This window comes from Falco cherrug, chromosome 4 (genome assembly GCF_023634085.1).
Source record: "Falco cherrug isolate bFalChe1 chromosome 4, bFalChe1.pri, whole genome shotgun sequence".
Classification (NCBI taxonomy): Eukaryota; Metazoa; Chordata; class Aves; order Falconiformes; family Falconidae; genus Falco; species Falco cherrug.
In genome coordinates this window covers 54,641,575-54,664,992 of record NC_073700.1, presented here as the reverse complement: position 1 = coordinate 54,664,992, position 23,418 = coordinate 54,641,575, and the positions used below count along the sequence as shown (strand labels likewise).

General features: G+C 39.4%; 1 protein-coding gene across 1 annotated transcript in view; it reads right to left on the bottom strand.

Annotated features, from left to right (window-relative positions):
* LOC102051376 (vasoactive intestinal polypeptide receptor-like) overlaps positions 1 to 23,418 on the bottom strand; it is a 31,970-nt gene that overhangs the window by 5,486 nt on the left and 3,066 nt on the right. Inside the window, exons 3-12 of the mRNA XM_027809978.2 lie at positions 15,808 to 15,907; positions 12,030 to 12,137; positions 11,194 to 11,303; positions 8,320 to 8,417; positions 6,693 to 6,825; positions 6,093 to 6,246; positions 4,102 to 4,162; positions 2,141 to 2,210; positions 1,179 to 1,270; positions 218 to 347 (exon numbers count right to left, since the gene is read on the bottom strand). Of these exons, the coding sequence (XP_027665779.2) occupies positions 218 to 347; positions 1,179 to 1,270; positions 2,141 to 2,210; positions 4,102 to 4,162; positions 6,093 to 6,246; positions 6,693 to 6,825; positions 8,320 to 8,417; positions 11,194 to 11,303; positions 12,030 to 12,137; positions 15,808 to 15,907 (1,056 nt within the window). The remainder of the gene's footprint in view (positions 1 to 217; positions 348 to 1,178; positions 1,271 to 2,140; positions 2,211 to 4,101; positions 4,163 to 6,092; positions 6,247 to 6,692; positions 6,826 to 8,319; positions 8,418 to 11,193; positions 11,304 to 12,029; positions 12,138 to 15,807; positions 15,908 to 23,418) is intronic.

Below are 23,418 nucleotides of genomic sequence, written 5' to 3'. Positions count from 1 at the left end.
TGACTCAGAACTCTAAAGCAGTGTGATATTTCAAATAATAAGATAAGGGAACAAACAAGAAAAAGAGTTTGCAAAGGAATAAGATGGAATGTGTGTGTTGAATTTAGACGCATTATTAATACTACTCTAATAATCAACCTAAAAATGTAAAACTCCTAAGAGTCTGGTATTTTCAGACCAAACCTCTTAGGACTGATAAACATTTTGTCCATCTTACCTGGAAAGAACCCAAGCCCAGCTCAATATAAAGGCGAGCTTCCAGGCCGGTGCTTTCTGGGAAAAATGCAAATACGATGTAGTGCACTCCAAAGAGGGGAATTAAGAGTAATGTGGATTTAGCAAGTCTCCTGGCAAACCAAGAATTGAAGAACAATGCACTGTTAGAAACAGGGAATTATTGACAGCAATTATATGTCGGAACAAATGTTGATACAGAAGAAAGCTCCATAATGGAAACTACTACATCCAGCAAAGTTATGGAAAAATTATTTTCTGCCACTCCCACCATTGACACCTGGTGAACAAAGCTGAACAAAGCAGCATGCAAGCTTTCTGGATTGAACTTTAAAGGTTCTTCTCCATACTATACATGCAAAACCAGAGGCACCACACTAAGTACTCTGATCTGCTCTCCTGAGACTAAACTCCAGCAGGTGTAGGTAACCTGTGCCATAACCAACAGCCGTATCTTATGATGAGTTAAATAGCTCACTAGAGTTCTCTGACTGCAGAGATGAGATCCCCATTGATTGCCAAGGGGATCATACACAGGAAGGTCTAGGTTCAGTCATCAGAACATCAGCATCATGTTACTGCTACGAATTTTAAGGAAATTATCTGCAACTTTCTCTTGTGGCCATTTGTGTGGAAACGACTGGAAGCAAGATGGATGGATTACCTGACATTTAGCGTTTATGCTTTCAAGCTAAGTCCTTTCAGAGTTGTAACACTTTATATTTTACTTTTCTCATTGTTCCCAGCACATCCACCCCACCCTTCTTCCCCTGAAGAAAAAGAGAGATCTGATATTTGGGATGAAAAGGCAAGTTTACGTTGTTATTTCTTCTGGGGATTTCTCTTTCTATTAGTAAGGAGTAGAACATTCTGTGCTGCTGCCCATAGAACATTTCTTAGAGCAGCTAGAATGGGTCAGTATCAAGGGACCCAGAAATACTCACACAAAGTGGCTTGAATGGCTCCCTCCTCCCTCTTGAGATTTCAATTTATGGACTAGAATTCTGATCACATTAATAAAGATAATAAAATTAATCTGAAAAGACAAGACAAAACCTGTAAACTTACTACAAATCAGGACATATCTTCAGTTGATACTAATTAACTAAAAATCCCCAGGCATAGGAATTGCACCACTATAAACTGGTGCAGATCTGCTCTCAAATCAAATCAATGGCATTAGAAACAGTATTCATTTTCCCCACCAATATGTAGCTATAAATAAAGATATGCTGAAAGTAATGTTCCATTAATATAGACCTACCTATCTCAATATTGGGTTACATCTGATATTAACCCCTTGTACTTGTTGTCAGGACCTAAGCAGATCTTATAGAGCCCCAACAGTCCTCCCTGTTCCCTTCGTTGTTTGTAACAGAAATTATAACAGATACAGACCTAAATAACATACTCTTTCCTCCCTGAGTTTAGATGGAATAAATGTGTGCTGGGTGTGGGTGTGTATGGTTGTCTTAAGGTTACATCCAAAGAACTCATTTTAAAAATATACTAGATAAAATTATGTATTTGTGTTTCTTGTATTAAATCAGTTTCCTGTTATCTAAGAATCTTGCCAATATGGATTGCTTTTCTTCAGAAATTACTTTAAAAGACACAGACATGACTGTAGTATGTGGAATGCAGGTGTCAAGATGATTCCATTATGTCTAGCATGATTCTAGAAAATATAGGATTTACTTTTTAGGTTGTGATTTATGGTGGGGTTTTTTGGGGAAAACCCAACAAAAACAACAACAACAAAACCACATGCTATACAATAAAGTCCCGCTATTTGAAATTCCATACCATAGCATGTGCTATTGCTTTTCTACCAGCTTACTGAAAGGAGATGCTAACTTAGCTTTCCCATTTCAAAAGAAACTCAAGACAAAATGAAAAAACATACTAATACAGTCAGCAGGATGGGGCCTTTGATGATCCATAGCACCACTCCATGTTCATCATCGTCCCAACATCTGAAACAACAAGGAAAGCAGTCATGTTATCTGTCCCATGTGAGATTTCCACAACACATGACAGTTCTGTCACAGAATAGGAAAGTGATGGACACTAAGTTTTTAATCACTATGCCAAAGCCCCTGCCAGTACTGGTATCCTGATAACTCTCTAAAAGTCCCTGTGCAGCCTGATCTAAAGGGAGTTTATTCAGTAAGAGGCAAGGGTTGGAGAACCAAAGCAAAGTCAAGGAACGCACATTTGTATTTTCAGGCATCTTTCTTATCAGCCTTTTTTCCTCCCTGTTGAAAAAGTTACTGTTTTACAGAGTACAGATTGGAGACTAAGGCACTGTGCACCCACGAATGTATTGACTTTGGGGTCTTGAGGAAATAGGCAAGAAAAATCCAGAGTCCTAGTAAAGGTGCCCTGAAAGGACAGAGCAGAATGGGCATTTAGTCTCTGTTTTGAAACTATTCATGTATTTAACATCAATAACAATGCAATTTAACTCCCTCCAGCCAAGTGCCATACCTGCTAGGTTATATTGTGCTCCCTCTTCCTGTATCTTCCCTTCCAGTTCTGTGACACTGAATATTTGGCTGCGTAACAAGAAACCTTACGGATGGTAGCTTATCTCAGCATGTCTGCACGTAAGGTATCTTTGCAAAGTAAGTTCAGACCAGCTGTGTCTGAAGAACTTGGGTTTCCCATTTACTAGGTGATTAGGTAAAAGATGAGTGGTTCTGGTAGTATAGGGGTTTTATACATCTAATATTATAAGACCAAGCAAATGAATGGAGGATCTGCAATGAAATTCCTCTGACTGTAGATGTCTTCATTGGACCTGTTCAACTGTTTTTCCTTTGCAGTCAAAGAAGATCAATACAACAGGACAAAATTCAACTCATCCAAAATACTTCAGAGAAGTAAACTGAGCAGGTCAGTGCTTTGCTGGAAGAGTACCCGAAGTTCAGCCACTTTTCAGCCCCCTCTAAGCCTGTGAGAGCTTGTCGGAGCTTTTGTTCCTGCTCTCCACCTCCCTCTGAACTATGTAACTGGAGTATCTTGTGCCATATTCTTCTGCTACAGATCCAACAGATGAACCCAGCAATTCTTTGGAAAAAATGTCGTGGGAAAGAAGGAAAAATGAAATCTTCCTTGCACCTCTCCTGGCTACAAAAAGGAAGCATGTGGTATGGAAATATAAACCACTTCCACTTATGAAACATTACAGTAGAGAACTTCTACAGATGTTCTCCAGTAATATTAAGAAAGGAAAACAGGATGTGTCAAGTGTAGTGGACCATAGAACTTACTGCTTCTACATCATTAATCCGAGTCCTGAGGTGTAAAATAATATCTTTTTGAATTGACCATTGATGTGAAATGACCTGAAGGCCTTCAGGGCATGTTTTAGTAAACAGTCAGCTGCTTTGTGCCTGGCTGTCATATAAAAGATAGAAATAATAAAAAAACCCCACCACCAAAACAAACCAACAAAGAACTGAATGGAAATGAAAGAAGAAACTGCTTATCAGGACATAATGTGGTTGTTTTGGGAAGTACTTATTTGAAGAGATTAGGGTTAGCAATTTATGGCTGATTTTTAACAGAAGCAGAAACTTTCTTAAAACATAATTATTTCAAGGACTAGGAGTTAGGAAACGAAATGATAGTTCAATATTCACTATGATGTTTCCAGGTTTTATTACTCCATATATGCACATCAAAACCAGAAGGACTGAAATTATTTTCTCACTTACTTGCCTATGAAGTGTAAAGATTAGAGGCACAACTTTGGAACAATTTCTTCTGCCTGTTTTTTATATATACTCTTTCCCCACCAGAAAATCAAAATACAATACAAAATAGGATATCCTTGACTTCCTTATTCAAGCTTTAACTTACCCAGTATTTTGTTCATGGATTCTTGTGAGGACCCAAGCAAACATCACAGCAGTGGGAGCTCCTGGACAAATCAACATGGGACATAATATAACTGTTTTGAATACAATGTCCCATGGAAACTTTATTTCATGAAGTTTCACAGTGCAGCAGATTGGATATACATTAAAGGTCAAACAGTGGGTCAGGCAATTTTAAGTAACATTACAACAGAACTGAACTTGCAGTTCAGGGAAAGAAAAAAACCAACCAAACAAAAAAGCAGGAGAATGATATCAAAACGAAGGCAAATAGGGGATGCTGTGAAACCATGATGTCAAAAATAGCAGCTGATTACTTGAAGGTTTGGCCATGAATTACAGGCATTTGTGAAGCTGGAAGAATCACTTATTTAGCTAGAGCTCTTTTATCTTGTGAATTGCAAGCATGCAACTCTTTGTACATTAGCTGGAAGAGTTCACAGTTTTGTCCGGAGGACCCTCTATTAATCATTCTAGACCCATCAGCCTGTGAGCATTCCATGAGAATTTAGCTAAATCCAGGATCTGGTGATTTCTAGCCTCACTTTATCACTGCTTACCCTTCTACATTTATGACTGAAGAGCTATTAGCTTTTTTTTTTCCTCTCTCCTCTTTTTTTTTTTTTTTAACAGGCCTATAAAATAGCAATTGCTTCTGGTCTTCTCCTGTGGAATTGAATTCCCAAGGACTAAGCGACTTTCAAAGCTGCCACAAAAGGGACTCCAGTTTGAAGCGGGTGACATTTTCACTGATAAATCTATAGAAATATAGGTTATATCTTTCTAAGTATCATTTGAGATCTGTAGGAAAGGCCCAGAAGTTGTCCTTCCTAATTTTATACTTTTCTTCAAGGCCTTTAAGATGGGACCACATTCAGTTCAAGTTACCTTTCTAATTAAGGAAGAGAAATATTTACATCCTTATCACCCAAAAGCTGAGTTGCCCCTGAGATGTAATAATCCTTATCTCCTTCTATAATCAATGGAAAATGAGAGACATTATTAATTGAGATGTTTCCTTTGTTATCTCAAGTTAGCTGTGATTAGTCAAGGTCTAAGCATCTAATTTCAGGCAATCATAATTAAAATAGCTCAAAAAATTGAAATAAATAAAAAAAAAGTCTGATAATCTGAAGATTAAGGATAAATATTTATTTCAGAAGAATTTGGATTCCATTTCTAATCCAAAAATCTCAAAGTCACCACTGAATTTGAGTGCCTCTACTTTAGAAAGCCAAGGTGAAGTGAGGTACAAGAACATCTGATCAGTGAAAGAAATGTAATGTATTATATGCATATATTTTGACCATCAGAGACAATATCAGTTTCTGCAGAAACTTAAAAGCTAAAAACTTAAAGCCAAGAGGTCTCTGAAAAAAACCCAAAATTAAGTATCATTTGATTACTAGGCCTGAACTCACATGGTTTAAGATTAATCTATCTAATTCTGCTTACTCAAAGCAAAATGTCAACTTGAAGTTACTCATTGAAATGTTTTTCGTCAGTGGAGAAAGGCAACATATTTCCAGGGTGTTACACAGCCACATTACTCATCTTGTTGGGAACTGGACTAATCACCACCACAGCATGCATGCCTCAACTGACTGCAGGAGAAACCCGGAGAGATCATTTGGATTAGATGGTTAACATTAAAATTACTGTAGTTGCAAGAAATTACAGCCAATGATAAAGATGAGTGCTGCAGTCTTTTGAGCAGGCATATCGTAGTGCTTCTAGTAACACGTCTATCCTATCCCCTCCTTCAGATATTTGAAGGGTATAAGTATCTAACAAGGTAAGAAGAAAGACAGTACAATAGTATGGTTTTGGTGTAGTAGTACTGGATGAAGAGCCAACTTCTATCAGAAAGGTGGCACCTTTGATAGGCACCTTCTTACCTCAGAACAAATATTTTATCTAGTTCTGAAAGTAGATGACAATACCAAATAGCACAAAGCAGAAAAGAGTACTAACCCCAGCCAGTAAATATGAACCAGCATACATACTGCTTGTCCGAAACAAAGGTCAGCAGAAGCAATGTTTGCAGGTATATCCCTTCTATAAGAAGCCAGAAGAAATTGGCTAAAATGCTAAACTGGAAGAATGCCACAGCAGCTTTACAAGCAACCTGGAAGTGCAGAGCAAGAAAAAAAAACACGAACCTATTAGATCTGTTCACCATTGTGTCTGGATTTTCTACAAGTAAGGACAAAATTCAAAGTTACCACACAAGAGTGAAGAAATCATTACAAGATTATAGTACGTTTGGGATTCTATAGTTTCAATGGACTTCACTTTAGGTTTTTTGGAAGGGAACCACTGGCCCTTTCTTATAGATTAATTTCGTTACTGATAGAAATTGTTACAGCTTCATTAGAGTCAACAGACCTGCACCTTACATATCAAGACTGAGTGTAGCCATAGCACTTGGTCTTTGGGTTTGTGTAGTATTATTTGTTTTAAGATTTCACTTCTAGCAAAGTAAAGAGAAATAGGCTTAAGAAATCTCCATGTTCTTTTCAGGTAAAGAATTAAATGTCAAATCAAGGATAAGAGAGAGGCGAAATTTAGTACCGTTGACATTAGGCAGTGGTCCATAGTTTCATCTGCAAACAAAACAGCATCTTTGGTGAAAACAGCAATTGCTTTCAAGATAAAGGAGACAAACAGGTGCATATGGATGTAATTCCGTGTACAGTGGAATTTTCTGACATGGAAAGAGAAAATAAGAATTATTCTTCGAGAGAAATTTCCCACGGTCTTATCAAAACTGAAACAGGAATACACATGACTGCAAACACCTTCCAGAGAAAATAAATGATCTTTCACTATTTGAGAGGGAGCTAGACATAGGGGAGCAGAGCAGTTATTATCTGTTTAAGCTAATAAAAGTGCTAGTATAATTGTCCTTGAATCACCACACATTTAAAGGAGATGCCAGAAGAAGAGAGTAACTCTGGGACTCTTGAACTACATTACAACAATGCCTTTTAATTATTCTAAATATTATTTTTTTTTTGTTGAAGAAGCTTGCAACAGGCTCTTCAACCCTTTTCTGGCCAGAGAAGAGTACTGAATGGGTGTCAGCTGTGTGTTGTGGGATGGCTGAGAGGGATGTAGTTGTCTTTAGTCTAATGCATTAGTCTAATGAGGAGCACCTGAGAGCACTGGGGGGGGGTCAGCCTAGGGAAAAGAAGGCTCAGGGGAGACCTTCTCACTCTCTGCAGCTGCCTGAAAGGGGGTGTAGGACAAGAGGAAACAGCCTCAAGTTGCACCAGGTCAGGTTTAGATTGGATATTAGGAAAAAATTCTTCACTGAAAGGATGGGTAAGTACTGGAACAGGCTGCCCAGGGATGTGGTGGAGTCACCATCCCCAGAGGCGTTCGAAAGACATGTAGATGTGGCACTTAGGGCCATGGTTCAGCAGTGGATTTGGCAGCATTAGGTTAATGGTTGGGGTTGATCTTAATGGTCTTTCCAACCTAAATGATTCTGATTCTATTTCCCTAGATTGCCCTGTCCCCAGTTTTACCTTGAGCTGAAGGAATCTCCTTCAGGGTTTGAACATATCGCCTTCTTGGTCCTGGGCCTCTCTGTAAGTGATATGACCTTTGGGACTGCCAGTCCACACCAGTTAGGAAGCTGATTCTGTGCTCAGCACTCCTGTCTGCAGAGTAAGCTTAAGGCTTTTGTTCAAGTGCATTGGAACCTATCAAACCAGGATCCATTTCCTAATATCCATCATCAAACACAACACTTAAATTTCTTTAAATCTCTTTCTAGAGCTCCCAGTTATGGAAGCAATGGTCTTTCACAGAGAGAATGGACAGTTTAGAATTACTGCTGGTTCAGGGGCATGAGACATTGTTTCTGCAGGGTATGTCCAGCTATGCACTAGAGGAACAGTTCTCTTATGTTAACAGTGATAACAGGTTGGAGCATTTCCACTGTACACTGTCATTAAAGAGACTTAGGCAGACTTCCCAGCCAGCTTTATTGTTCTAACAGCTGCAGGGAAATGCTACAACATGAATAGAGAAGGACCCATTGCCATAACATCAACAGTGTTATGCCTGAGAAGGATTTGAAAAAAATAAAAAAAAAAATAATTCCCACAAAACAAAAACACAGAGGGTTTGAGGGGAATTAGGATGAGGCTCTCTTAAGACATCCTGGAAAAGAGACCATTTGTTTTTTTACCTGAAGGCAGCAAAGACAATTAGAGCTGTAGTGAGTGAGGTCACTGATGCTGCATAGCCAGCAGTGTAGACACGCCAAAATGCAGAATAATATGATTTCTATGAGAAAAAGAGAACACAGACCGATGCTGGTGGTTGTGCAGCATGCATGCTGGTGTGCTTATTTCACTAGGATACATTTTCCCCTGCTAGTCAGTCCCATCACCTATGTGCTGCTTTGCACGCTTGAGATCTGCTTCAGGTTTTTCCCTCTGTTGCTAACACAACTTTTTTTCCTGTTGAATCCTACCTAACCTTACACGAGACAGGTTTCACCACCCAGGTTCATCTGCAATAGTGACCCCTCTGAGCACGTTCAAAAGGAAAATGTTAACTTTAAGCAATCACATTTTCTCCTATAGGTACGTAAAGACTCTAGGGTGCTGAAACCTGCTGATGGGTGATTGGTGAATCCATCACTTTAGACCTGGGCCAGATTCAATAAGTATTGGTTCTCATAAACAGCTATAGATAAAAGAAACACAAAATTTACATTTTTCAGGTGAGGAAACTGAAACACTGTGAAACAGTAGAGGCAAGAATTTTAAAGCCAAGAAAATGACCTCACAGTCTTTAATTCTTTGGACAAACAGTTCATTCAGTTGTTATACACTATAACACTCTAAATTCTTTATAGTTAATTTGTTTGCTTCTTTTGTATTTAAACAACCAATATCCTAAGAAAAATGAAGCATGTTTACATTGCTTTATCTATGAAAATTTTATTTTGATTCACTACAAGATTAACTGATTATTTAATCCCAAGAAACTAAATTCTCTGAATCCAGGCGAATTTTCTCCTTGCAAATGCAATGGACACTTTGTTCTCTGATTAAGCCAAACTGTGTTTATCCAAAAGATAAACAATTAGCAATTTTAAATAGATCCATAAATAAATCATGCAACCCTGGCAACCTGGGAATCATCCTGATGCTTCTGAAATAGTCCTAATCTTTTATACAGTATTTTCAAAACCCAGGTGAAAATTAGAAAATGGGTTTCTCAATTAAACAATTAAGTATTTCAAGGCATTTTATCTGGTTTTGTATGGTAGCTAAAAAAGCCCACTACTATGTGCAGAAGACCTCATAAGTCCTCACTGCAGATACAAAATGCAAAACAAGTGGTTCTCTTAGAATATAAGTGGGATTCTTCTTACTTGCTTCCCTATGTTTACAATGCAGCAGAGCTTACTGATCTTATCTTCTGTTTGCAGATCTTGTGGGTTTGACTGGAATAACAAACTAAACACAGCCGCAGCACAGGCATGAGCTCTGCCCTGAAATCTTCTGTAATGTTAAAATGTAAATATAGTCCTTTGCTTGATTTCAGCCTAGGCCAGCTACAAACTGCCTGGCTTAGCACAAGCCAGGGACAGCCTGGAGAAAGCCACCCTGGAGAGTAAGAGTTTAGTGGGCGAGAGCCATGCCATGGCAGCTGGCCCCAGGGCTGGAGAACTGTGCTCCAGAATACAGGCCACCTTAGGAGTCCTGCATCCTTTCTGAACTCTTTTGCATGGTTTCCAGCACCTTGCCAGAAGTTCTTTAAGCATCTATCTTTCTAGCTTCCCTGAAGTGTAAAGGAGTACAAATATTTTTAGCTCACAGGTGGAGAATTGAGCTCCAGCTGTCTATACTGTCTGTTACAGCTGTGCCTGAGTTTCTGAGCCCATGGAGCCAAATGGCTGAAGCCAACTGTGTCTACACTTCCTAAGGATTCAGATACCTGAACTAGTACTTCTGTGCTTGAACTCACATGCCGGGAGAACTGAACAGTTTATTCCAGATAACACCCAGATTGGTAGTGATGATAGCCCTCGCCACCTTACTGTGTCTTGCTCTGACCTGTGACAAATGGCCTTTTTCCAGTGTTGAGTCATGACTGCACACTGGCAACGAGCTATGTGACTTTTTTCTTTCCTACATTGGAAGGAGTCCACCGCTTCTATCAAAATACCGCAATAGGAGGAGGAGGCAGTGAGGTACCCCATCTGGCACTTACACAAGCTGTATGAGCTTTGCCCAATACAGACGAGATGAGGGGATGGAGACACCCCTATTCTCTCTTGCTGGAACTGCCCCATTTAGCAGAGGCCAGAACACATAGGCAGAGGTGGTAAACGTGTCTTTGTTAATCAGCAACCTTCAGCCATGAGACAAAGTTCACCACTGAGGCACTACCACCACCACCAACGATGTGTGAGACGTTCCCATCCTCAGGCCCAGTACAATGACAACGAACATGGGAATTTAAATCATACGAAGTTGTGGGTGAAAGAAATGCTGCTGGAGTCTAACTGACATCAGATAGGAAAACCAGAGGTTCACTTCCTACTCCACTGAAACCAAAGATGAAGTGTAGCAATACTCAATGGCAGCCAAGAATAGCCTCCTAAAGATGTGCATCGACCACCATGCTATAAAGTTATGGAATCCTTTTCTCTGGCTCAAAGAAAATCTGGGGAAAAAAAATCAGCAGGAGGGATCTAAAGGAATTTTCCCTGAAAAATTTGCCCCAGACAGGTTGGTAAGATTTCCTTGGGAGATGGGTGTGTGAGGAGGATTCAAACCACCTCTGTCAGAGAACCCAAGTCCCTGTTAGGCAGGACAAGTAAATTAATCATTACTCTACACATTAGGTGGGGACAACTGTATGGAGATGAAAGTGCTACCTGCTACCCCTTTGCTTTCTATTAAGCCTAAATGGTTTGAGCTTACCACTGAAGATGGGTCATTACTAGATTCTGACAGGGCTCAGGTGTGTGGGAGCATCCAGCTACTCAGCCCACTCAGAAGAGGGTGCTCTGGAGATGTCCACAAGCAGCAAATAAACTCACCTGTTCCTCAGGCCCTTTGCTGGAACCTTCATCAAATCCACAGGCAACAGTGTACGGTGGGAACGGTTCTGACCAATATGCCTCCTGTGTACAGTTTCTCTGAAGGAAGCCTTTAATGGTAAAATATATCAGAGAACGAATTATGGGAGAGTGTTCTTTAAGTTTTGGTGAGAAACAACACATTTTTATTCCTACTTCAGTTCTTAAGCACTTACAGGTCTAGTCATGTTCAGCAAGATTAGCTACAGTTATAATATTCTATATATCTATCACTTGAGAAGTTGAGACAGATGTTCCCATTCATTTCAAGATGCAACGCAACTTACACATTTCACATAGGAAATTCATTCTGCAGATTCTTATACAGAAGAAATCAAATTATGCGGTCTGTCCTGCATTTCCAACATGATTTGTGCTTGTGGACAAAGGCCTGATCCACCTGATCTAGCTTTGAAGTTAGATACAATTTTTGAACTTGGTCCGGCTGTGACTGGAGGATTGGGCTAGATGACCTCAAGAGGCCCTTTCTAACATTAATTACTCGATGACTTTATAAATCAGCAATTCTATGACAGATTCCTTTATAACCTTAGCAATGTAGTGCAATTACCCATAATTTTTAGACCAAAGAGACTAGACAATTCAGTACAGCATAACACAAAAGTGTGTCAGATATTGATCACAAACCAAAATGTGTATATGGATAATCACTTTGTGTCGACTGACATAAGACAGTATTGTGAACCAGGAAAATATGCAAGTTACTGAATCTTTAACTATTAGAATTTGGTTTTAAAAATAGGTAGGGATAAAAAGAACATGAAAAAAAGCCTTGCCGTGGATATTGGTGATTTCTTCAAAAAATCTTGGACAGGGCACTTTAACCACTTCCCCAAAAGTGGCTCTGGGCCAGCAGGTTAGCCCATCCCAATCTCTGGTGCATCCTGAAAAAAAAAGCGCCTTTAAATAAACAAACACATACATACAGAACATCACACAGTTGATCTTCCACAGTGAGATTGTGGTTCCCCCACTAATTCACATGCAAGAAGAGCAACAACAGAACATGCAGCTTTGCAAATGAAGGATTGGATTATTTTCCTCTTCTTGAATGCCTTTCTCACATATGCCTTTGGCATTCCATCTGGACCTTCCCCCACCTTATCTCATGGCAGAATGTACCTGCAATTCAAGCAGGCACAATCTGAAAGTCAAATCAAGTGGAACTCCTTTTATTGTCAAAACAAAAGTCACCAAAATCAAAATACTGAATAATTATTAGCACTTGAGATTTCTCTTTATTGGTTTCAGATTCTAACTGAAAATCATCAGACTTAAAAATTAATCCTCAGTCTCTTGATTCCATGCTTAAAGTCTACCAATTTCACCCAACTTAAAGAAAATAAGGGCTGAAGTCCTGGTCTTAGGCAATCAATGGCATTTTTACAATGGACTTCAACAGGGATTAGATTCTTCCCAAACGAAGAACATATCCCAGCATCCTATAAAATAACCATCATCAGGAGTAGGTCTGACTGGTTGGCATTCACAAGGCTCCCTAAACTAGACACTGCCAGCTGATGTTGCAGGGCATGCTTCTAGCTACGAGTCCAATAAAAAGAGTTTTCAGAAGTTATAGTTGACCACAGCCTTGTGGCAGATGCATCACATTGAGACTCCAGGTGTGGTCATGCAGTGTCTGCTGGCAAGTAGGTGTAGGTGCAGGACAGAAAAATGATCAGCGCGTAAAGGTGCCTGAACCAATAAAAAAAAGCACCGTGTTGTAACTGAAACTAATCTCTAGGGGTCCTAAGGTGGGTATAAAGCAGTGCATGAGTTTCGTTTGGGAGGCGTTATTTTCTTTCACTGATTCTTTTCTGTTTCATCTGTGACTGATGACAAGGCAAATCTAAAATTGTTGAGAGCTGAAACGTGGAAGCAATATTACTTGCCTGTAGCTGAGCAAAGTTACTCTCTGGCTTCCAAAAGGATAGTCCTGAGAATCTCCCACAGCATTATCCTCACATCACCCTTAGGAGGCTGAAATTCCTGGTATCCCAAATTTGCCAGATGGGAAAAATCGAACCCCTGCTTCATTATCTCTAATTTTAATTGTTTAAAATATGTCAGCTAATCTTAGCTATGTTCCCTCTGCAATCAGTAGAAAGAGACAGGGACTTCCAGCGCATGATTCATCCCATACATTAGCGGCTCCTTTCTGAGAACAGGATGAATCACCTACTGCAAATACCTAGGTCTCTCTGATGATTATAGCCTAAACTAGGCTGTTAATTTTCAAATTAATAAAGTCAGGTATTATGAGTCCCACTTAGACACGCAGTGGCACACACACTTTGACTTAGGGACTTAAAGGGTCTGTCTCAGAGGAACTATAATACCTTTGAGGAGCTGGGTCTAAAAGTCTATCGCATTTGGCAATGTGGGGTTAAAAACAAGAATCAGGTGACCTTATGTGGGAATGGAACTTGTATGTGTTAAGTCTTAGTTTCCAGTGACTTCTACAGTTTACATCAAAGAAACCACTGAGCACAAAAGCAGCAGGAGCATTTTGCATGCTGAGGTTCTCAAAAGACTAGCGATTGTCCAGGTCACCTGAGACTCCATAAAGACAACTGCAGCAGGAACTGTATGAAGTAATGTTGACTTCATAGTCATTTAAGTCTTTTTTTTTTTCGGTAACCCAGGGCTCTCTTTTTCAGACAATGAAGAAAAAGAAGCATTTTTAGAGCTTGATTCAATTGACCTATTTTACACATCTACTTCAAGATGACAGGAATTGCACCCTGGACTCTAACGATGACACTCATTAGACACTGCTCTGTACAAGAAGAATAATGTGGAACTGCTTTAAATTAAAAAGCCTGCAACAGACTAATTCCAGCACGGATACTCTGTGGCTACTGAGAAGTAACTCTGTACAAATTGTGATCCTTCAGTTTGTCTCGTTGCATTCCTGTAAACTGAAATGCAACCTAGGGACTTCTACCAATTTTAGTCTAGTTTTAAAATACCCCAGATGAAATACTGGTGTTGAATTGTTCTTTAGGATCTAGTGTTTCATTTTAAAATATATTGAGAAAGTCTGTAAATATCAGAACAAATTTTCATTAAAGTCTTTCCATCTCTAGAGAAAAAAAGTCGGAAAGGAGAGGTTTGAGAAGATCAGAATTGACAAGGTTGAAGAGTTATAAATAGTTTAAAGAATTTTGAGGGATTTTTATTTCTTTGAGTAACCTTTGCTACCAAGAGGATTTCAAAATCATGTAATTATTTTTCCAGTAAAGAGAAAAATACTCAGAATGTCATCCTGTAATGCATGTAATAAATCATTATTGAAAACACCTGATTTTTGCCAGAACATTTTTGGGTAGGTTACTGGGTATTCCAAGTGACAAATGTGTCCAGGAGGTATTCTCAGCTTGATTAAAGGGGAAGGGAAATACTACTAACATAGAGTAGGCAAGTACAAGAAGAATATCAGACACAGAGGGATTGGAAAGGCTCTAGGAAAATAAATATGAAGGTAAAGGAAATATCCTAGGGGTTAGTCTCTAAATTTCATCTAAATTTCGATGGGCTGCTAAAGGCAAACTGCCAGGTGGTTGCAATACTTCTGTTCATATCAAGCGCATGAGGCATCTTTGTCTCGTAACTCCTCTGCAGAAAATGAATATTCAATACTTCATGTAACTGAAAAGTCTCACTGAGGTGGATTCATACTTTTCTAAGCAAAATTGGCCAGAAAGAATATGACTGAACTTTTGAAAGAGTTTGAACATTTTGAAATATCACTTGGAATCAATTCAAAACATGTCTCCAGAATGCCAAAACCCCAGCAAAGAGAACCCCCTCAAACAGCACTTTAAAAATATTTTACAGGCTTTCTGAAATGTTCATTTTCAAAATTTATGTTTGAGCATGTAACAGATTTCAAACCACCACCACAATAAATCTTTTTTTATAAAAAGGAAACAAAGAACCTCTAAAAATATAGACACAGAATATTTTGAAGTTGGGATGATGTTTTTCTTTTGGTTTTCCACAAAGAACATTTTCACCAGATTGGAATGATTTGCAGCAGGAATAATTTCAGTGTTTTCTGTGGAGGCTTCTTGAGAGTTTTGGATAGAAGTAAAGAACACATCAAATACTTTAGGAACGTAAGACATGCCAAGTAGGGTTTTCCTGCCCTAACTAAGCATCTAAACTTGTCAGAATCTGAACTAATCACCTTAGTCTCGTTCTTTAGTTAGTAAAGAGAAATACTATTCCAGAGAATGATTCTTCTCATTCTAAAGTAAGCATCTAAACCAAAGGTCATGAAACATATTCTAGGGACACCCATCTTCCTCCATTTACTTTAAGGGAATCTAAGACGACAATTAGATTGACTGACTTAGACATTGAGCTTTTAAAGATGTCTAAAATGAGGTAAAATCCCAGCCTATAGAAGGAACACTTCAAACTATGAAGAAACCAAATAAAATAAGAACAAAACCTTGACTCAAACGAACAAATGGCATCTTTATGTTGTGCCCCTGAAATTATATACAACGGATATTCACATCAGAGCTCAACGATCAGGACTGTTACCTTTCAGATCAGGTGAAACAGATTCATTCTTTTCTAAGCACAAAGCCTCCTCTTTGACCACCTGCTGGAATATCTTGCACTCCGGATGGATTCCCGCAACCTTGGTGAGAGAAAGACAAAACAAACAAAGAAGTTCTGTGACTAGCAGAGTAAGAGGAGCCAGGTTTCTTTCTGTTTTGTACCTTGTGGCTGGTGCTTTGAGGTCTTAGAATGTGAAAAACCCAGATGAAGATTTTTCTGCAAATAGGACATGTAAACAACAGGAGGAGGCTGTGTTCTCATCCATTTATCTTTTTGTATATGTGCCTGGATATGCCTACTCATATGGATTCTTCAGTGTATCATAAAAGTTAAGGTCATGTAGCACCTCTTCTCCAACCTGGACATACACACCACCTCTCCTTTACACCTATGTTTTTCACAAAAGTCCAATAGATTTCACAGTCTTTGGATCTCTACCTCTTTGTCAACTGGCAAAATTGGATGAATCAATCAGCTACAGGAATATTCACACCGAGTGCCCCAAACATACATGCAGTCAGACCATATACATGTTTCTTCCCTGTAAAACAGAATCAAAACGTAATTTATTTAAATAGACATGCTGTGGTGGCGGGGTTTTTTGGTTTCTTTAGTAAATTTTTCTGGTGTTCAGAACTACCTATTGGAAAAATATTACTATTTCAATTCTTGGGAGCTCTCTTTATTGGAGAAATTAGCCCCCAAGTGTGATAATAAAGTCTTACTCATACTTCAGGAGGGTGAGCCTCCTCTGCTTTGATGGTGATACTAATAAAATAGGCTCCTGGTCATCTTTGAAACCTTGAGATTATGGCGCCATAGAAATCACTCCACTGGGAGACCATGGTGTAAGCTCTTCCTTTGTGAATGCAGCTGGTATAATTATAAAAATAGAAGCAATAAATACAAGCTGATGTTTCCGGGTCCATTGGGGCTTAAATAAGAAATACTGAAGTCCAAGAATTTAAAGAAAATAGAAAAATTGAAGTCTTGGCCATAATTTAATCTGAGTGATTACAAAATTTTATCACCATGCTATCTGAAGATGCTACACGCTCCTTAGAGGCACTCTTTCCGTTTTACCAGATGAAGAAATGAGAAAAAAATCATGACTTTTTTGGGGAGCTTAAGGAATTTTATTTATCCCACAGATTAAGACACGTACATTTAAACAGCTAAAGGGATTTCTAGACATCAGTTGTTGAATGGGGTCTACATTCATCTTAAATACAGATATTTAGTGTCATTTAGCTGCTGTCATGTATTTTGCTCGGCCTCCATCTCACACTCCATAAAGTTTCATGTCCCCTGTAGTCCTGCATCATATCTGCTGCGACTGTGAAGATGTTCTTAATACCCTAGAACACCCCCAAATTGCCTCTAGGAAGGCAATTAAATTCTGAGAAAATCTACAATGTCAGTGTCTACATGTGATCTTCTTACCTGAGCTTCTTTTGCAGTCCATGGAAATTCAAAGGATGTTTCACTCATGCAGGAACAGTTAGTGCTGTCTGGGCTGCTATAAGATATCTCAACCCTCTTGTGCAGATAGATTCTGCATTAATTTTGCCAGCCCCCTACAGAAGTGTCAAATGCATTATTTGATGTCTGAGCCATTTCTACACACCCATGTTTAAGGAACTGAACTAAACCCAGAGACAATAGAGTCAACGGAGTCTAGAAAGCAGCGGAACTTTATTCAGACAACTGAATACTGCACTGAAGCCTCCTTTGGGATATTGGGATCTTCAAGACATAGGGAATCTTACATGGAGTACAGCAGATGGTTTGCTCCTTTGCAAGATATGCTATTCAAGGCAGAGCCAGGTGCTCAGGGGGTGGTGGGTTTAATGGGAATGATGGATTGAAGGCTTTCCAAGACATTTCTGAGGAAGACTGTAGGCCATTCTAAACCTCTAATGACTTTGAAAACACAGTACAGATGAAAACATCACTGCTATATTGCCTGTTCAGTCTCAGGAAATTGAGTTATTGGCCTTCAGCATGTTTTGTGAGCAATGCTACCAGCACTTCTTTTAGCCTCCACAGAAACGTTACTGGAAGTCATGTGGACTGTTACATCTTAGCAATAACATCTGCCTAGGGGAAAAAAAATCAGACCACAACTTTATCCTTAAAAACCTTTAAAAACTCTGCCTGCAGTTGGGTTTTAAAGTAGCATAGACAGACTGCTTTTAATTATGAGGCTCTAGAGATTTTTCAGACATCTTAATATTAGAACAGAAAGAGGATTAAGGACACTGTTTGAAAAGAAAATTAAGACACGGCTTTTCTCATGCATTGTATTCCTCCAGTGGGTAATTCAAAATACATTTTATAAGTCAGCATGAGTGACTCTTAAAATAGTACTTCTTGCTGTTCAACTACAGTAATACAATTCCAAAATTTTTTTTTTTCAGGTATTAATAGGATCCTTGCTCATCACTTTACATTTTATCATACATTTCACTTTGCATTCACCCTACATAACAAACAAATTAGTAGTAGCAACAAAATGATTGCTACATAAATCTCTCACTATTTCAGTTTATGAAGGTGGATTCATCTGGACAGGAAAGAAGCAATTTCTGTGCTTTCTGGAATATCTGGACTCTGTTATTGCTGAAAAACTTTGTATTGGGAATATTCTTAGGCTTGATGTTTAAAAGTCATGACAACTTGATGTGCTGCTATACAAATTACCATCTACACTGAGTCCTCTGGTAAAAGGCTTGAGAGCAATGCCATTCATAACCCAAAATGAAATCCAAATCATGAAAAGGAGATCTGAAATGCCTTTGACAAACTAACACCTGGGAAACATGGGTTAATTTGACTCCCACCTCATGCCTGAGGTGCTGGAAATGGTGGAAACAGACACGTAATTAGTTATTAAAAGGTTCAGAGGAGGAAGGGTTATCTTTCTCCAAATGTCAACTTAAGCAACACATGCAGCTGATGCAGGTGGAACATAAATGAGGGACTAAGCAGCTGAGCTCTCCCAAATGGTACATCAGACACTGAATATGTACGCCAGACTGCCTGCTGCTCAAAGTAGGCTGCATCTCCTTTTTGCTCTCCTTTGGTAAACCTCCACATGCTGAACCAGACCCTCAGTCACCATAATTCAGCAGAGCTGTACTGAAATCAATGGAGGTCTTCATTTACTGTGGCTGGGGAAGCCCATACCCTACCCGTAGGGAAGCTGTACTACAATGGTTTTACACATGACAGAAGAATTGTTGTAACAGCTCAGATCCCTAGTCCATGTAGTCCAGGCCCCTGCCTCTGAAAGCAGTGATAAATCACCAGAAAACACGATTTAATGATTTCTTCTAGAAATCCTAACTGACTGCTGGTGATACCAATGGTGAGCCTGTAGTCAATCCCACTGCCACAGATAGGTAAGCAATTAATCAGCATGTTCTGTTTGCTTCTGGGTTGCTGGATTTAGGGTAGGGGTGGCTATACCCACCAGAGCCCAGATTTTTTGTTATATGCCAGTGCACAGGTTGATTACTGACACTTCAGTGTTAGAAAAGCAAGTGCAGATGTAACCTACAAACTATCCTGTAAGAAGCAAAAATGAAGCTGGTGTTGTTACATTACAATCATGTAGACATACTGGCAGTAATCCCACTGTTACAAAAAAAAAAAAAAGAAAAAAGGAAAAATGACACATACACTAGAAACTGAGAACAGTGATGATGCTTCAATTTGTTGGTTTTCCTCAGGCTTTAAGAAGAAGAAAGACGTTAAGCTATTTTACAGTTAAAGAAAAGCCTTCTGGGTGGAACTTTATTTGTGATTTGTTGTCTATGGCTTACTTATTTTTTGTTCTTCATCTTACATGCCCTGAAAGAAAAGTGCATGCTGTTGCCCTAATTTGCATACAAATGTTAGGTGATGGGGTTTTCTAGAAAACTGGGGCTCTGCATTTGTTACAGAGACATAGCATTGTGATTTGGGAGGCATCTGCTGTGATGTCTCAGCTCTTACAGGAAAAGAACAGCTCATGTTCCCCTTAGAAAAGGATAATTTAGGAACCAAAACAAAGCAGAGCTTTCTCAGGCAGGGATGTCCAATCTGGCAGAATCTTCCCTGCCACAGTAATAAGTATAAGAGGCTGATTTAAAATGCTACTTCTTGGATCAACATTTCCTAGTAGCTAGGTGGTAACCTGGCATGAATCTTACTGAAACCCACAGTGGGGTGCCTTCACCCCAAGGCTTATACAGAAAACTTAGAGGTTTCATGCAGTGTTGTAGGCAGCACTCAAGGAATAGAGCTTTGCATTGCTGAGATCGTAACACAAAGATCTTTTTGCTGGCTTGAACATTGGTGACCAGCCAAAATTCACAGGGGCGTTTTGATTCTAAGTCCTAACCACAGAAACAATCTTGCCTGGAACAAATCAATCACATAGTGAACATCAAAATGTTACCTGTGACGGGCATGCTAAAAACCTGAGACAGTCTAGAGAACCTTGTTTTTAATTTTAGACATTTTTTAAAAAAGTCTGTAAGGTTACTGCATTGAAACCTTAAGTGGTATCCTCACTGATATTAAGTATAACATCATTTCATATTTCCTCTGTTACACAATAGTTTCTTTGCCCAAATCTGAACAGAAAAATCACAGAACGGTCAGGGTTGGAAGGGACCTCTGGAGATCATCTATCCAACCTCCTGCTCAAGCAGGTTCTCCTGGAGCAGATTGCACAGAATCGTGTTCAGGTGGGTTTTGAATGTCTCCAGGGAAGGAGACCCCACAGCCCCTCTGGGCAGCCTGTGCCAGGTCTCTGTCACCCTGGAACTTCTTGTGTCGCGGTTTGTGTCTGTTGCCCCTTGTCCTGCCACTGGGCACCACTGAAAAGTCTGGCCAAATCAAGCTAATGCTACTTTGGGCTTTGATCTGCTCTTGCTGGACATCAGACTTAGCAAGGCAGTGCTAGCAACTTGCTCCTGCTATACTTAATGCAACTTAGTTAAAAGCAATCTTTCCTGAGAGCCCACCCAAAGATGGTGCCCCTAGGCTGTTGCGGTAGTAGATAATCTTTAATTTAGATGTCACACAAAAGACAGATCTTCACTCATTAAGAAATCCATTAGCACACTAGGGGAAAGGTAGGGACATTTTCTGTGCTCTCTGAAAACAAAGGAATTGTTTCAAAGCTGAGCACCAAATAGATCAGTCACTTTTGAAAAAGCAGCTCAATGGGATCAAAAAGCCAGAAGTAAACTGATAACAGTCTTTTTGAAAATTAATCAAAAATTGAAGAAGTAGCTGAATTCATTGGCAAGATGGGAAGGTTTCAAGAACTTGAAGGGTGCTTCCAGTGGTCCAGTTTGGTTGCTGTGCAATCCTAAAACCTCACAAATAGGTTTTGCGTCAAGTGCATAAATAATTTACCAAGAATATTCATCACTGTTCTATTTGCCTCTGTCTCTACAGCTTGCATTTGTGTCTCAGATCTGCTCTGAAATCATCTCTGTACTCCCTGTTCTCCCTGTCTGTGCTTCCCCTGTTCAATTTTTCTGATGTGACTCTGATGCCTGGATATTTTAGCTCTCCCTTATACAAAACCAGAGTTTTCTGCCACTCACATCACATGCTGATTCCCAGCTTGGAGGATTAAAACTCAGCTGGTATTTTAGGATACAGAAAGGCACAGCAAAGACATTTAAAACTCATGCATCCCTTGCCGATTTATAACTGTGGATAGAGTGTTCAGTCAGTCCTGAATGTTGGCCAGTCATGCCAAAGATACCGTGCAGAGGACTAGGATATGCTCTGGAACGCATATATTTTTTTCAACTGAAATTTTGATAAACAGGAAAGGCTTATAGGATGGAAGGAAGAAAAATGTCAGAGAGTTTACACAGTTTGAACAACTGAAGACAAATAAAACCTCAGCTTTTTTCCTAGACTTCTCAGTCTGCTGAATATATCTCATCAAAATTTTCCACAAGGCCTGTCTCCTACGATCTGCTTAACTCCTTTCTCAAAAAGCCAAGTGCTAATTAGAAAGCTGTGAGAGTGGCAAGCACAGGTCACCAAAGTCAGGGCCAATTTTCACACGTGCTTTGAAGGGAGCTGGGACCAACCTCCAGCTCCATAAGCCCTTGTCCATTTCAGTACAGCTACATCCACCATCATCGCAATAAGGATCTGCCTATACACTGTGCCCTGTAAGTAGTTCTGGGGTATTTATAATGTAATATATGTAGTATTATGTTCCATCAGAAAACTACAAGAAACCACCAAAAATAACCGAAGATTGACTATGCAGCAAAAAACCACCACTCAAACGCACTTGTAAAAATAGACGAGCATCCAGTTTGTTTCTACCATACCCAAGCCACGTTTACTGCTCTGGATTTTGCCTGACTGTAAAGCATGAGGTCACCACAGCAGTGACATGACCCCAGCCACCAGCAACATATTTAGCTGTCTTAGAAAGTCCTGCCCTCTGGCACAGTCTTTATCCCAGAAGCTTTCAACCCCAAAGGCAAAGACCTATTTACAGTCTTTCTCTTCAGCCAGTTAAACAGATTATTTCAGGAGTCTTTTTGGCTGAAAACGACTACCTAGAGGACGTTTTCAGTGCTTGTTTTCTCTTTCTAACTCGATTACCTATGGAAAAAGAGAGCTGAGACACTGATTGCCTTACAGTCATTTAAAGGAATATCTTTTCAAGATTGTTTTTAAGACATTTGAGTAATGCTTGAATGCTCTTCTGTGTATTGGATTGTATTTATCTGACTGTATTTAACTGCATGGCCTTATACAGAATAGTATTTGTTATACATACAAATCCATGTATATCATTATATATATTTACTTGTAGGTATTTTGTATGTGACAGTACAGCCATACTAATTTATTTTGTGTATAAACCCTATGTAATTAGTACTATCTTGAGAAAAATGAAACTGAATTTATTAGCTCCATACTAAATTTGGTAGAGCGTTTAATTATCACTAAGACTTAAAAAATAACAGAACTCTAATAACTGAGGATCCTCATTTTCTGCTATTGCAAATATTCCTCCAAATTAAAGAGAAATTTTTCCCTTTCTGAATGTGTAGCACGTTGGCCTAAAGGTGGTGCTCCTGTCACCTGATCCCAAAGAACTGAAACCTAGATGTCAAAGTCTACCAGCAAGTTCCTCAACTGAAGCCATAGCCATTGTTCTTGGAGTGTTTCCACCTCTTCCCAGTAGTAATGAAGGAGGCTAAATGAGTGGCCTTAGACAAGATTCTTAATTTTAGATGATTAATCTGAATTCCCCCATCAAGCCTCCCTTAACAATCAATGAAGGCAGACAAGCAGTTGCAGGGAAGGATTCCTCCTGCCTCTCTCAGACACCTATTTGAGGACAGTGACTCACTGTACAGGAGCCGTCTCCTTCTATTAACTCCCTCCAGGCTAACGAAACGCCTGAACAAACTGATTCTTCCACACCTCCAGTTGCTTATGGAGGGCAATTTAAGGTCTGTGGGGAATGGATCCCTAGAAGAAGCATGTACATCCCTCCAACACAAATTAAACAGTCCTGGCTCTTGGGCACCCAGCTCTGTTTTATTG